General features: G+C 45.8%; 1 protein-coding gene across 1 annotated transcript in view; it reads left to right on the forward strand.

Annotated features, from left to right (window-relative positions):
- Positions 1-8,044: 8,044 nt before the first annotated feature.
- The window catches only part of LOC132477650 (phospholipid-transporting ATPase IB), a 451,641-nt gene continuing 443,077 nt past the window's right edge, over positions 8,045-16,608 (forward strand). The window contains exon 1 of the mRNA XM_060080119.1: positions 8,045-8,181. Within this exon, the coding sequence (XP_059936102.1) occupies positions 8,081-8,181 (101 nt within the window). The 5' untranslated portion in view covers positions 8,045-8,080. The remainder of the gene's footprint in view (positions 8,182-16,608) is intronic.

A 16,608-nucleotide genomic window follows, 5' to 3' on the forward strand; every position in this document is an offset into this window, starting at 1 on the left:
GTTGCTGCGCATGGGCTTTCTCCAGTTGCGGTGAGGGGGGTGGGGCTACTCTTTGTTGTTTCGGTGGCTTCTCTTGTTGTACAGCACGGGCACCAGGTGCACGGGATCCAGTAGTTGTGGCATGTGGGCTCAGTAGTTATGGCTCGTGGGCTCTAGAGCCCAGGCTCAATAGCTGTGGCCCATGGGCCCAGTCGCTCCGCGGCATGCAGGATCCTCCCGGACCAGGGCTTGAACCCGTGTCCCCTGCACCGGCAGGCGGATTCTCAACCACTGCGCCACCAGGGAAGCCCCATAGCCATTCTTATAGGCTACTCTTCCTTGCGGTGCGTGGGCTTCTCATTGCGGTGGCTTCTCTTGTTGTGGAACATGGGCTCTAGGCGCGCGGGCTTCATTAGTTGTGGCACGCGGGCTCTAGAGCGCAGGCTTAGTAGTGGCTCACGGGCTTATTTGCTCCGCGGCATGTGGGATCTTCCTGGACCAGGGTTCGAACCCGTGTCCCCTGAATTGGCAGGCGGATTCTTAACCACTGCGCCACCAGGGAAACCCGAAACTCTTTCTGAATGAAATCGCCCTGGTTTTTGGCCCTGTTATGAGCCTGGCAGTCACCTTTGTCCTCTGAATTCCCAGATTTTTGTTCTCTCTTGTTTCTGTTGCCTCAGCTAAAATGTAAGCTTCTGCCTTAAGCTGTGTGCCTTTTCCCTGCCCACTACCCGGCAGCATGCTGTCCATCTAGGAGGTGCCCCGTAACTTTGGATGAATTAGCACCCCCACAACATTTTAAATCATAGCTGTGCACAGCCTCTTATTTCCCTCCCCATCTCCTCTTTCCCTGAAAAAAGAGAGGGCTTCCCTGGTGGCGCAGTGGTTGAGAATCTGCCTGCCAATGCAGGGGACACGGGTTGGAGCCCTGGTCTGGGAAGATCCCACATGCTGCGGAGCAACTAGGCCCGTGAGCCACAACTACTGAGCCTGCGCTCCGCAACAAGAGAGGCCGTGACAGTGAGAGGCCCGCGCACCGCGATGAAGAGAGGCCCGCGCCCCTGCTTGCCGTACGTAGAGAAAGCCCTCGCACAGAAACAAAGACCCAACACAGCCAAAAAATATATATATATATTAAAAAAAAAAAAAAGAGAGAGAAACCTGTCAGTACTTGCAGTAATGAGAGTTCTGATCCATCGGTGTATTTCCTTTGACTTCACCGATGGATGATGATTCCATCGGATTCACTGACGGTGGAGATGGATCATCGATGCTATATCTGGAGAGATGTGGTTTGTGCAAAGCGGGGGCCTAGAAAAGGCCTCCAAAGTGTGTCTGTGAAGGCAAGAAGAGTCACATTTTGCTTTTGTACAGTGTTTTCATTATGTTGATTTGATTAGGGGAGATAATCAGCCCAAGTGCTTTCCTGGCTGCTGGATTGCTCTGTATCTGTGTCCTGAAGGATTAGAAACATCTTTGTAAACATGGGGTAGAGGCCAGAGTTGAACTTAACTATTTGGGAAGGGGAGTGTGTGTGCATGTGTGTGTGCACGTGTGCATGTGTGTGTGTGTGCATGTGCACATGCATGCATGTTCCTCTGCACATGCACATACCTCTTGTTGCAAAGCTCTGATTATTGCACTAGTTTCCTGGAAATCTTTCTGGAGGCAAAAAAAACACCTTTAGGGCTTCCCTGGTGGCGCAGTGGTTGAGAGTCCGCCTGCCGATGCAGGGGACACGGGTTCGTGCCCCGGTCCGGGAAGATCCCACATGCCGCGGAGCGGCGGGGCCCGTGAGCCATGGCCGCTGAGCCTGCGCGTCCGGAGCCTGTGCTCCACAACGGGAGAGGCCACAACAGTGAGAGGCCTGCGTACCACAAAAAAAAAAAACAAAAAAAACCTTTATTTACAAGTACATAAAAAAATTAGGAAGATGACATAACCAACTTAAAAAAATTTTTTTAAGTACCTTATTGAAATATAGTTGATTTACAGTGTGTTAATTTCTGCTGTATACCAAAGTAACTCAGTTATACATATATATACATTCTTTCTTATATTATTTTCCATAATGGTTTATCACAGGGTATTGAATATAGTTCCCTGTGCTCTACAGTAGGACCTTGTTCTTTACCCATCCAACTTTTAACTGACGTAGCAAAAGCCCAAACACCTATGTTTCCAGGAATTTTATGTCCTATCTTATTGATAAAGGGGAAATTTAGTCTAATTTCCCCTTGAGGAGGGGGTTGGGATATAGTCAGTTTAACTGTAAAAGAACTTGGTTTAAATGAGGGGTCAGTGAAATCTGGCCTGTGGGGTTGGGGGCTGGAATGGTTTTTACATTTAAGACTTTTGTGTTTAAAAAAAAAAATGAGACTGAGGCCACATGTGGCCCAAAGCCTAAAATATTTGCTACCTGACCCTTCGCAGAAAAAGTTTGCCAACCCTTGATTTCTGTAATTGATTTGTTTTGCGGATGAAAAAACCAAGGCTCAGGTGGCCTGAGCTCATAGGGCAGCTGGTTCCAGTGGAAGGAGGATCGGGTTCAAGTGTCTGCAGATCTGGCTTCTCACCCAGCTTTCCTCGGACCTAATACACTTTTGTAATTGTTTTGATTCCGTCATCCTAGAATTCAGTGATGTCTGCAGGGCGATTCTAATACTAACCACCCAGAGTTAGTCAAACTTCACAGGTTAAGGACACACTTCTCTGTAAGTCTGTCCTCATTCAGACCCCAGATGCAAGGTCTGGGGTCCCCGGACCACCTGCACTTCTGAGCAACTGGCTACAAATTCAGGGTTCCCATGGACCCTGTAGTTTCAGTAATAACTAGAATAATTCAGAGCGCTCAGGAAAGAGTGCTATACTTATGATTATAGTTTTATCAGAAAGGGTACAAATCAGGACCAGCCCAAAGAGACAGCGAGGTTTGGCAGGGTCTCCGTGGGAAGCTGCCTCAGGACATGTCACCTGAGCTTTGGTGTCCATAGTTTTGTTGGGGTTTCATTACATGGGTGTTATTACTTGTCCACATGTTGAACTTTCACCACAGAGAACTTTCTACCTGAGAAACTTTCCTGCCTAACAGGGCGACCTTTGTTTTCCAAATGTTTCCTCTGCCTTCCCATGAAAGCTCTTCCTTCCTGTGTGTCCTGACCCCTCGCCCTCTCTTTAGCTCAGGATGTGTTATAAGCTGCAATTTTCTGGCCGCCTTTTTTTTCTTTTTTAACATCTTTATTGGAGTATAATTGCTTTACAATGGTGTGTTAATTTCTGCTGTATAACAAAGTGAATCAGCTATACGTATACATATATCCCCATATCCCCTCCCTCTTGCGTCTCCCTTCCACCCCCCCATCCCACCCCTCTAGGTGGTCACAAAGCACCGAGCTGATCTCCCTGTGCTATGGGGCTGCTTCCCACTAGCTATCTATTTTACATTTAGTAGTGTATATATGTCCATGCCACTCTCTCACTTCATCCCAGCTTACCCTTCCCCCTCCCCATATCCTCAAGTCCATTCTCTACATCTGTGTCTTCATTCCTGTCCTGTCCCTAGGTTCTTCAGAACCTTTTTTTTTTTTTTTTTTAGATTCCATATATATGGTGTTTGTTAGCATACAGTATTTGTTCTTCTCTTTCTGACTTACTTCAGTCTGTATAACAGACTCTAGGTCCATCCACCTCACTACAAATAACCCAATTTTATTTCTTTTTATGGCTGAGTAATATTCCATTGTATATATGTGCCACATCTTCTTTATCCATTCATCTGTCAGTGGACACTTAGGGTCCTGCATTTTTATGGGATTCCTGTATATAGGTCTCCAGTCCCCATGTCTCCCTCCTGCACCCCCAGTCAGGAGGTCAGGCTGATGTCAACTGGCTCAACCCCCAACTCTGCAGTTGCTTGATTTTTCTGGCAGGTCAGCCCCCATTCTAAGACTGTCCACGGTCCACTGTGAGTCACCTCATTGGCATAAACGCAGGTCGCTCAGAAGGGCCCATAGACACTCCTATCACTTGGGAAGCTCCAAGGGGCCAGAGGCCGCTCCCACAGGAAGCCAGGACTAAGACCAGCCAAATTCTTTCTTCTGAGACAGTGTCCGAGGTCTGACTCTTTCCACAGAGCTGGTTAGAGGTGCAGCCCAAAGGCTTCTCACTTTAATAGGTTTCTGACTTAGGAAGACTAGAGTATTTCCTTTCCAAGAATTTCTTCTGTGAGATAGTAAAACTCCTTTGCAAGTGAAAGGGCAGAAAAATTTTCCTTCTACCCATCTAGGTTCTTCAGCTGGTCTAATCATCAAGTTGGCAGAAGACAGCTTAACAGAAAAACAAATCATCTCCCCGAGTCCCATGTCACAGTTTCCAGAAGGCAGACCCGTAGTGGCCCGACGTGGACCAAGTAATCATCCCTGGTGGGAAGGATGAAGGGGATTGCAAGATACAGACCTGCCTGCTGGGCTCCCTGTCCCGAGGGAGCGGGGAGGAGAGGGGTCAGGTTACCAGACGAGGGAGCAGTCCTTGGCTACGAGGCTGGGCGGGGTGGGCCTCTTCAGAAGGCACACACTACATTAGCCCTTTGTGTATCCAGTTGACATGTACTTACAGGCCGCCTCCTGTGTGCTGGGCAGTTACTCAGGATGACGGGGTGGAGCCCAGAAATAGACAAAACCCCTGCCCCCACGGTCTTGCCCGGCAGCTGTTCCGTCTGTGTTGCACTGTGCCCATCTGTGTCTCTTTTTTCCTTTCACTTCGGCTTCTTTCTCAGTAGATGTTTCCTGACTTGCCTCTGTCTGGTGACACCGGGTTTATGTACGTGGGGGAGTTGTAAACACACACTCTGATTTTGTACGGTGGTATTTTCAAAGTGCGTTAACTCAGGATTCATCTCATGAGTCTGAGTTTGAAACCTTAGTCATAAAGTGCCCTGCTATATATGGTACAGTATTTTCCTTCGGCAAGACATTTTCAACAAATTGTGTTATTTTGAAAATATTAACGTTTTTCTCCAAAGGAGGATTGGGTCAAGATGAGGCCACGGAGGCAGAAGAAAGTTATCTGAGTCTTGAGGGTGGGTGGGGTGAGGGAGACTATATTTCTACTTAAAATAAAGTTCCAGATTTGACCCTACTGTCCTATAGAAAGACGAGCTGGCCTGGTGCATGCCACGTGCTTGGGACATATTTCACTTAGTTCTGTTATCACTAATTGTTTGTGTCAATAATTTTTTCACCCTCATATTTATTATCCAACATTGAAATTCTTGTTTGGGCAAACTTGTTTCCATTCTTATTTCTGTCAGTGATGCTTTGTTTTGGCCCCAGTCCCCTCTTCAAATCCCAGCCATCCACTGTTTCTTCTTTTTTCTGCTCCATGTATTTCATCCAAAAGAAGTTGTGCAGAATTTTCTTTTGAGATGTTTCTCATGTTCATCTTTTTTCCCATTCTCCATTTAATTCATGCTTTTACCCTCTTGCTTCTAGATTGTAGAGTTAATTTCCTGCCTTACCTCCAAATTCTCCCCTTTTTCTGCTTTTGCTTGTTCAGTCACTGCCAGGTGCATTTCTCTCCTGCTTCGAAACCTTCTGTGGTTCATCCGACCTTCAGGATGAAGTTCAGGTTTCTTCCCCTAGCGTTTAAATCATCCACAGTCTGGCCACAGACTGCTTTTTTCTGAGCTTCCTTTCTGTCTTCCAATGTGGATCCTCAGTGCTGGTGTTTGTTTTTTTCCAATTGGTCCCCAGTGCATTTTGTCTACTGGGTCTTGGTCTAAGCTCTTCTTGTCCTTCCCCACGAAGTTCTCCCCTCTCTGACTGTAAACCTGACCCAGACGTTAAGACTCCAAGATCTGCCCTCACACTGTATTCTGACTAGCTCCCCACCCTTGGCCCAGAGAGGCTGCTGACCTCTGACCCCGTTCGCACCTTCAAGCCCCCTCTTGGTCACTTGGTCATAGATGCTGGTGCACTGGTAACCGTGGAGGTACTGGCTAACATTTTTGAGAGCAGGAGCAGTTCTTTTTGGTTTGTGTTCTCAGCTGCCTCTTACAAGGGATTCTCAGTTATGACTGCCCAATTGTGTCCCTTGAGGAGCTTTAAAAAGAAAAGAGTCAGAATTGGTCAAGGTTGGGCCCAGGAACTAGTTAATTGTGAGTGCTTTCTCGGTGATGAGGTGCAGCCACAGTTGAGAGCCACCGAGCAAAGACCACCTGGCAGTGAACCGTTTTGCCCACAGTCGGGTCACAGGTCTGAGCCCTCGGTGCCCATCACTGCATCCCTGCCTGGAGGATTCAAATCGACCTTTTATAAGACTGAAGTAAAATGGACTTATTCAGCCAGCACATATGAGTGCCCGCCGTGTACCAGGCACTGTTCCGGGTGCTGAGGTCACTGCATTGAACAGAACATGTCTCTGCTGCCCTGGAGCTTTTGCTCTTGGACTTGGGAAGACAGACCATAAATAAATAGTGTCAGGTAAGGATGATAAAGGCTGTGGAGGAGAACAGAGTGGGATGAGCGAGCAGAGAGGAAAGCAGCACTTTCATTCAGGCTGGTTTAAAAACTATCCCGTCGGCCTTAAATCAGCAAATGCTTTAAAACCAGCCTACTCTGGCGGCTCCCGGGCCAGCCAGTCTCGAAGGACCTGCTGCCCTCTGCTGACCCTGTGGATAAGCAGAGGCGGAGCAGAGGGAGCCCGGAGAGCGGGGGCTGGAGGGCAGGGTCTGAGGCTGGGGTCCTGTACTGAGACCTGCGCCTGGTATGTGACCAGGGACCCGGCTGTGAGCACATCTCATGACAGCACAGCAGCCCTCAGTACCCAGTTTGACATTGGGTGTCCTCTTCTTAGGATGAGGATTATAATAGGATTCTAACCACTTGAAAAAAGATGACAGACTTCCGTAGCCAAAGCTGTCTCTTTCACAATGTTTCTGAACGTGCTTTGTAGCCATGAAGTGGCTGTTTACTGAAGTGAGATGCCCGTTTCCTAAGTAACACGCGACACCTGTTTCTTTCATAGGTGGAAAGCGCGGCAGGTATTAGGGCAGATGCAATTTAAGGAAAAGCAGAGAAGACTGTCATCTGTCAGGCACTTATTTTTCTGTGGGCCTTGACGTCAGGGCCCCGCCCCCCCACAAGGTCAAATCGCGAGGTGGGTGGCCCCGTCCAGTGAGGGACCCTGTCTTGTATGTGGAGGGGTGGGGGGGAGGGGTGCGCACCTGGGCGGACCTATTGGGTGTGCCATCGTTGTCCTCGCCGACCCCTCCTCAAGTGAAGGTGATGGGCAGCTTTAGCCCAAGAGAGGCTCGGCTCTAGGACTGAAATCGCATCTTAAGGAGATAGACTGGCTTGGGTCTTAACCACAGAAGCCCTGGATGAAGGCTCACGTCGCGCCCGCGAGCGGGGATGGGCGGGATTCTGCTCTCAGGTCGCCAGGCGCGTCGGGGGAGAAAAGCTGCTGGTTTGTTCCAGAAACCAGGGGACCAGCCCTGTGCACGGAGGGTCTGGAATTTCACTGTGGAGCACAGAGGTGTCTTCCACCGTCCTCTCTGGCGGCCGAATGTAGGGCACACCCCCTTGCTGTGTCTCTCCGTTCCTCAGCGCAAAGAAGCCGGGAAATCCTAGCTCGGGAATTCAGTCCCAGGGCCTGGAGGGGAGCTCGCTCCGGGGAGGGGAGGCTCTGGCCTCTGCTCCCCGCATCCGCTCGGCCCACGTGGCCCTACCTGCAGGGCTGGGCCCCTCGCGCCCCCCGCCGCGGGCCTGCGCTCCCCGCGCCGAGGCCCGGCTGGCCGGGGAGGGGGAGGGGCGAGGGGAGGGGGAGGGGCGAGGGGCGGGAGGGCCGAGGTTCCCACCCCCGGGAGAGGCTCCTCAGCGCTGGGGACCAGCGCGGGCGGGGCGGGGCCGACAAGCTGCGCGCGTCTCCAGGGGCCGCCGAGGTACAGCTGCGGCGCGTCGCCCGGAGCATCCTTTCCAGCTGGTCCCCGCCCGCGCTGCTGCCTGTGCCGGGCGTGACTTCTTTGTGCTCTGCTTTCTGACCGCGCCTCTTCTCCGCAGGACCTGTTCGTTCTTCTTCGGGCTACAAGAAGGCAGATGATGAGATGTCCCGGGCCACGTCTGTTGGGGACCAGCTGGACGCACCGGCCCGCACCATTTACCTCAACCAGCCGCATCTCAACAGATTCCGTGACAACCGGATCAGGTAGGAGGCGGCAGCCGAGAGTCGCAGGAAGCGGTTAATTCACAGCTGGGACGGGGCTCGGCTTCCTCTCCTGGGCTTTTCCACGCACCTGGCCAGCCCCCCGCCCCTCTCTGCTGTCGCCAGCCCCCTCCACTCCCCTCCCCCTCAAGCCTGGCAGTCTACACCCGCGTTTCCCATCGGGTCATGGGAATATAGCTCGTACCTTTCTCTCCTTTGCGTTGGTTCTGTGCTCAGGCTGGCTGTGAGCCCGGAGGACGTTTTTAGGCTTCCGTCCCTGGCAAAAATGAGGTTTCTTGTCTCTTCATCCCGAGTGCCCTTCCAAGAATTCCCCAGTCCTGTTTTAAGCCAATTGATAGCTCTCCTTAACAAGTTACCGACTGTAATGTGGAGAAGCGCTTTATAATGGAATCCCTCAGGTCACAAGAACTCGCATTCAGCTCTCAATGCCCAGGACATTTGTGAAGAGGGCTTTATTTGCTGGGAAACTTTGCCCAGAGTTAGCGGGAAGATGGATGGACGCTAACATTTAAACGTCTGCTTTTTGCCGGCCACTGTCTTGGATGCTTTAGCTACACTGGCTTTATAAAACCTCAGACCCTCTTGAAGAAGGCAGTCTTACCTTCAGATGAGGAGACTGACAGAGAAGGGGGTTAACTATGGCCATTTAGCTACCAAATGGCAGAGCTGGAAATAGAACCTAGCCTGCCTGACTACTAAACCCAAAGTCTTTCTGCTGTGCAAAGCTAGGTCTTTTAGGCATGTGAGTTAGCAGGTTTGCAAATTTCATTAAACTTTCAGGCTTAGACAACTTTATCTCTGGGAGTGACTTCAGAGGATGTAGTTGTGTGAGTGGCTTAGAACACCATGCTCAGGTGTAGAGAAGGTAAGTGATTGGTCAGGTTACATACAGATTATTGACAAACCTGAATCCCAGGCCAGGGCTCCTTTGTGAAAGCGCTGACTAAAGCTTTCTTATGTGTTAAGTGTTCCTCTGCAGCCTTAGCACTTGAGCTTAGCCTGACATCTTTATTCAGAAAGGCCTGGCTGTTGGACATTATTGTAGCTTGATAGGATTTGGGATGAAATAGTGGTGCATATACTATGCAGAAGTGACGCTTTCATTTATTACAAGAGTGTTAGATTATCCTGGCTCTATTTTGGGTTTTAAGAATGACCATTTGGGCCTATTTAATACTTAAGCGTGTAGCTGGGAAGAACAGCTGAGACCGAATTCAAGGATGAGTGGGCTTGGTTCAAGATACAGAGCCTCAAGCACGAGTTCCCGCTTCATCCACTAGGATAGCTCTAATCAGAAAGACAGTAGCAGGTGTTGGCGAGGATGTGGAGAAATGGGAACCATCCTACAGTGCTGATGGGAATGAAAAATGGTGTAGCTGCTTTGGAAAACAGTTTGGCAGCTTCTTAAAAGGTTAAATGTAAAGTTACATATGATCCAGAAATTCGAGGTGTATATACGCAAGAGAAATGAAGACGTATGTCCACATAAAAACTGGTATAAAAGTCCCTAGCAGCATTATGGTAGTAGGCAAAAGTGGAAACAGTCCAAATGTCTGTCAACTGACAGATGAGTAAATAAACTGTGGTACATCCATACAGTGGAATATCATTTGGCCACAAAAAAGAATGCAATTCTACAACATGAATTAACTTTGAACACATTATGCTAGGAGAAGCAAGTAATAGGCCTCCTGTATGATTGTATTTATATGAAATACCCAGAGGAGGTAAATCTATGGAGACATAAGATTAGTGGCTTCTAGGGCTGAGGAGTAGGTTGGGAAAAGAGGAATGACTGTAATGTACATGGGGTTTCATTGGGGTGATGGATACACAACTCTGTGAAATATACTTAAACCATCTGCAATCCGGCACTGACATTATAGTTCCATTTCCTTAGACTTTCTCATGTCTGACCTTAAGATATTTTCAAGTAGTATTTTTGCTTAGTTCCTATTAATTTCGGTATCCATTTGTGCATGCTTAAAGCTGGGAGAATGAAATAGGCATCTTTGTTTTTTGTCTGAATTCTTTAGTTCCCATGGAAGGTGAAGATTTTTAAAAGCCTTGGTAGTGAGGCCTCACAACCTGTTCTGTAATTAAGACTCACATTGACTTTAAAATTTTTTAAATTTATTTTTTATTGGAGTGTAGTTTATGTACAATGTTGTGTTAGTTTCCGGTGTACAGCAAAGTGATTCAGTTATACACACATATATATATAAATCCTTTTTCAGATTCTTTTCCATTATAGGTTATTACAAGATATTGAATATAGTTCCCTGTGCTGTACAGTAGGTCCTTGTTGGATCTGTTTTATATATAGTAGTGTATAAAACACCGCTAATTTATCCCTCCCCTCACCCCTCCCTTTTGGTAACTGTAAGTTTGTTCTCTATATCTGAAGACTCACATTGACTTTTGAAACTGATTTTTATTATTAATCAAAGAGATTTCCAGCGGCTGCCTGTTATACAGTTTCATTTGTACTTTTTTGGGTGTGGGGGAGGGCTAAGTGGGAGTATACCGTGGGTTGGCTAGGAATAAAGTAGGTAGACACAAACCATTCCATTTAAAGCCTTGTATGTGAGTGTATAATTGAATTAGTTAAATATGTTAAATCTTACAATTCATACAGTTTGAGTTCATGGCTTATACTGTGAGCATAGGTTTCAGAATATTCTGAATAGGCTCTAAGAAATTAAAGTATGGTGCCTGCTGTTCTAGAAAATGGTCTTCCAATATTCACTTTACCTCCACTGTATATTTAATTAGGAATTACTAATGGTAATGTGACTCGTAGTTCATTAAAGAATTGATTTTAAAGCTTCTTGGCTTATAGTTTAAGGATTTTACAAAATGTTGAACAATACTGTTTCAGCACTTGAATATCGCTGAAATCGTTTTATAAAATACTGATTTTTTTAAAAAATAAGGCTTTCTGTCTTTGTCATGACTGTCTGTTGAAAGTTGATAAAGCTACTCAAAGGAATATTTTCATAAAAGGGAGTTGATAAAGGAGTTATTTTTCTTTTTTTTTTTTTTTTTTTTTTCTTTTTGCGGTATGCGGGCCTCTCACTGTTGTGGCCTCTCCCGTTGCGGAGCACAGGCTCCGGATGCGCAGGCCCAGCGGCCATGGCTCACGGGCCCAGCCGCTCCGCGGCATATGGGATCCTCCCAGACCGGGGCACGAACCCGTATCCCCTGCATCGGCAGGCGGACTCTCAACCACTGCGCCACCAGGGAGGCCCTATTTTTCTTAATATGGTTTTTCTTGTGAAAACATTAATGGTTTTTCCTGGAAGCTGGGGCATGGAGTGTTGATCCCAGATAGCTTGCATCTAGACTGAGGCTTTAGAAAAGAAGGGACCACATGGGACAGATGGGGCTCATGCTGATCCATGGAGTGGGGGGTGTCTGGTGTATCTGATGCCCTGCACCTCCGTAGGCTGGCCCTCCCTGGAACCGAGCTCTAGCACTTACCTTCCCCACCCGAGGCCCTCTTTGGCTTGGAGCCTCATGATGGTGGCAGTTGCTGTGTGACTGCCTTCATGGGCAACTGGTGTTTTGACTTCACGGAAGGGGTTGGAGTTTGCTAAGGTGGGATGGGGTGGTTGAGTGTTTGGGGAGGTTGGTGAGGGGGGCAGCATGGCACAATTCAGGGCAGTGATGGACGGTCCGGGGTTAACGTTTGGCCTGGTGTGTCCATCCAAGAAGGAGGCTCCAGCAGGCGAGTGGGAGTGAGAAGGTCACTGCTGGGGTTGACTGTGGCTTTGGCGGCCCCAGGGGAATGCCAGACATGGTGACTCAAATTCCAAGCAATTCCTTGAAATTCTGGGAGGGTTTGTGCCATGTCAGTGGATGTCTCTTTAAACCTTGTTCTTGACACTGCAGGTAACACCAGCGTTTGATCTGAAGCTGTGGTATGTTGAAGTTTTCCATTATTGAAGCCAATGAATTTGGATTATCATAATCATAGAGAAATAGGGCATGGTCTTTTTCTCCTAGGCATTGATCTTCTAGGACCTTAACTGTGAAGACAGTAACTGTCTTCAATCATCCAGCAATGACTAGATTTTACAGTGTAATTATTACATCTACACATGAAAGATTGTATATATGTCTACTTGACAAGATTCCTTTTTTCTGAAATGTACAATCACATCTCCTTTAAAATTTAACAGCTTTATTGAGAAATAATTCACATACCATATAACTCACCCATCTAAAGGATACAGTCCAGTGGCTTTTAGTATATTCAAGGTTGTTCTAAAGTTGTGGTGATGGTTGTATATTTTATCACTTCCAGAAGAAACTCTGTACCCCTTAGCTGACATCTCCCCATCCCCTCCTCCCCGGCCTGAAGCAACCACTAATCCACTTTCTATCTCTGTAGATTTTCCTGTTCTGGACATTTCATATGAATGATACCATTTCCCTTTAAGCATTTTAAGTTAAATATTAAAAGCTTATAGAAAGCTTGCTATTTAGTGGAACCTGGTGGCGAATAATTAATTTTGTGTATCTAAATTTAAAAAAATGTTTCAAGTTATACAATTTTTCTTCCGGAAAATACCTTGAAATGATTTCCTGATCAAAGGAATGGGCAATATTTATGTCATCAAGATCAGGCACGTGCAGTCTTTTTATGTGACTATCGAGCATGCCATTTAAAACAGTGAGTTTCAAGGCTGTCAAACGGTTTTCTCCAGTATTTGAAATGAGGCCTTCAAAGCAAGTTAGGAATGTTTACAGACACTCAGATTTGAATGAGTCATTCATTTCAGGTGGGAGTTCAAGCTGGCGAAAATCTTCATTCAAACAATAACTCGAGCTTTGTCAAGCTATTGCATTGCTTAAAGTTGGTTTGCCTTAAGAGAAAATTTCTTCATATGAATAGTTTGCTGATTTTGTCAGGATAAGTTTGGAATAGAATTTTGCCTTTATAGAAGGGAGAATTGAGCACTGGGTGGTAGGTTTAATAGCATCACAGTTTCATAATATTAGGCTGGGATCCTGATGCCTAAGAGGATATTTTTCTTTTAAGGAGTGAAGAGAACACAATCATCTTCAAAAGCAGTTTGTACCCGAATAACGGTGGTGAATGTTTGTATATGGCACCATATCTAAGATCATGGAGGGCTGTGAGGATGAGCAATTCTCTCTAAATGGCTAAGGCTGCAGAATTTAGGTAGGATCTGGTCATCACACTTAAGGTGCTTACAGTTTAACAGAGAAACCATACCAAGATACTGGTCACAATCGTAACTTCCTTTTGATTCACGTACAGATCGTTGTATTAAAAACCAAGGTTTATAGATCTCATGTGAGACAGTCATCCTTGTCAAGTTTGGCAAAGGTAAAGGTATATAAAATCCTTATCAAGAATAGTTGATTATGTTGAAAGCATTCCATTTGCCTACTTTAAAACGGCCTTAAGATTTTCTTCCATTTATGCTGTTTTTTATAGATCTGTTTATATTTTGAATAAAACTTGTATGTTCTTAAGGCATACAACATGATGGTTTGATACACATAGCGAAATACTACAGTCAAGCTAATTAACATATAATCTCTTCACATAGTTAGTATTAGCTGTTTTTAATTTCAAGGCATATACTTGGTTAATCTCCAAACCAAGCACTCCTATCCTGTATTTTCTGAACATGAATGTCGCAGCACATCAAGAATCCTTACTTTGATACATGCCAGTAGCAAGTAAGGCCATAGAAGATGCTTGTAATTAGAACACTTATCAGGTTTGCACCACTGGACAAGGCTTTTGAGGCATTTTGCAGATAAAAGCATTCAAATTGGGGGCCTTTGGCACTGTTTATTTCAGGTAACTATGAAATGCTTGAGCTTTCTTGAAATGTAGTATTTTTAGAAACAAAAGCATGTCAGCCTTGGGCCAGTTTTGTATTTGATGTTTCTAAGGAAACAGCAAATGTCTAGGAGAACCGACTTGGACGGGTGGTTGCTTTATCGAGTTGACCCTTGTATGGGTAGATCTGGTGCAGATTTTGAATTTGACTAAAGAAATGTCTGTGCCATTCCCATTTATAGAAACAGACAAAGGTGTTGGGTTTGAGTTCTAGTCAGTCACTTATTTTCCCCTCCCCTAGTCCCAGATTCTGTTTAACTCTTACTGTCTGTCTTCTGTGAGCTTGAGCGCTTCTGACTCTTACTGATAAAAAGAATTAAGCATCAGGATTTGTGAAAAACACAAGTTAAAATTGACCAGAATTGGAGACGACTAGGGCGATGTGACAGCTACACGCAGTATCAGTTCTAAATCAGATCTTGGCACAGAAAAGGTACATTGGAGGAAACACTGAACTTATTTTTTAAATTGAAGTGTAGTTGATTTACAATGTTGTGTTAATTTCTGCTGTCCAGCAAAGTGATTCAGTTATATACATTCTTTTTCATATTCTTTTCCGTGATGGTTATTGAATATAGTTCCCTGTGCTATATACAGTAGGACCTTGTTGTTGATCCATTCTCTACATAATAGTTTGCATCTGCTGATCCCAAACTCCCAGTCCATCCCTCCCCCACCCCCCTCCCCCTTGGCAACCACAAGTCTGTTCTCTATGTCTGTGAGTCTGCTTCTGTTTCGTAGATAAGTTCGTTTGTGTCTTATTTTAGATTCCACATATGAGTGATATCATATGATATTTGTCTTTCTCTTTCTGACTGACTTCACTTAGTATGATAGTGTCTACTTGCAACTGTGTTGCTGCAAATGGCATTATTTTGTTCTTTTTCATGGCTGAGTAGTATTCCATTGTATATATGTAACACTGGTGAATTTTGAACTGTATAGTTGGGGTAGTATTGTGCCAGTGTCATTAAATTAGTTTTGATCTTGATTCTAAGGTGATAGGAGATACTGACTTTGTGGGGGGCCTGGGTGAAGGTTTATGGCAACTCTGTACTATGTTTGTGACTCTTCTGTGAGTATCAACTTATCTCAAAGTAAGAATACACTAAAAACCAGAAGTATCTGGGAGAGTAGGAACTAAATGCTCAGCTCTTGTCTTTCTGTTGGATGCTTTGGGCGATGTTGGGTCCTTACTGGGGACAGATGTGTGTTTGAAGGGCTGGTGGTCGGGGAGACTGGACCAGTATCTTCACATATTCACGGTGCCAATCAGATGGGAAGACAGCATCCCCTTAGCTGGCAACAGTAGGGTCTGTTTGCAAACGTCCGATCTAGTTGTGTCGAAGTTGAAAAAGTAGTACCGTGGGCTGCAGAAAATTCAGCTGTCAGAGTTCAGTCATGTGAGCTTTTGTGTAGTTATCTAGAAAGTAGCGTCTAAGTGTTCATTCTGCTACTTCTGGCTGAGTCACTCAACAGACAGCAGAAGCTTACTCAGAAATGCTAATCAGCAGCCGTTTCAAGAGGGACAATGCTTCGTGAGAACAAAAGGGGAGGTCTGACCATTGTTGTGAGGGAGGGAGGTTTTACAAAGAAATTTCCTGAAATCCATGAGGTTGGCTTTGATCATCTAAATGCTGATCTGCCCTTTTCTCCTAAATGAACACCAGCTCTTCACAACTCAACTGTTGGCTTTTAGATACCCTTACCTATGTTTTTAATTAGATGTAGTTAGGAAAGGATTTGGGGTTGAGTTTGGGATGTTGTGATTGGTCCTTCAGAGGGATTATTCTCTGTATCTTCAGTATTTGTCCTCCGTAGGCTCCTGGAGAGGTTTGGCTGGCTGGGGCTTTCAGACCCGCCTGAGACAAGCTGACAGCTGGGGGGAGGGCCTTGCTGTGTCACATAAGCCCTACAGCCACATCAGTGGTCTCCAGACTTTTCTGATCACATGTCCCATCAGTAAAACTTTTTACCATGAACCTGGAATATGTCTATTTAACTATCTGTCTGTATGTATTACTATCATTATCTGAAGACCCAATACGTATTTAACCAAGATTCTCAGTTAAGAATTATGGATGTCAATCCACATTGTTGGTAACTTTCTTGATTTTTGAATATTTTCGGCTGATTTATCAGATTTAATTAAATTATCCTAACATTTAACCTGGAAAAATGATTTTGAAGAGCTTTTATTTCCTGAAGGTGCCAATTGTACTGTTTATTTGCTTGTCATTAGTTTATTATTTTCAAAATGAGGTTTGCTTTGTGGTGTGGTTCTTTTTTTTTGGCTGCTGCGTTAGGTCTTCTTTGCTGCGAGCAGGCTTTCTCTAGTTGTGGCGAGCGGGGGCTACTCTTTGTTGTGGTGCGTGGGCTTCTCATTGCGGTGGCTTCTCTTGTTGCGGAGCACGGGCTGTAGGTGTGCGGGCTTCAGTAGTTGTGGCTCATGGGCTCAGTAGTTGTGGCACGCGGGCTCTAGAGCACAGGCTTAGTAGTTGTGGTGCACGGGCTTAGTTGCTTCA

Source organism: Mesoplodon densirostris, chromosome 17 (assembly GCF_025265405.1).
Source record: "Mesoplodon densirostris isolate mMesDen1 chromosome 17, mMesDen1 primary haplotype, whole genome shotgun sequence".
NCBI classification, from domain to species: Eukaryota; Metazoa; Chordata; class Mammalia; order Artiodactyla; family Ziphiidae; genus Mesoplodon; species Mesoplodon densirostris.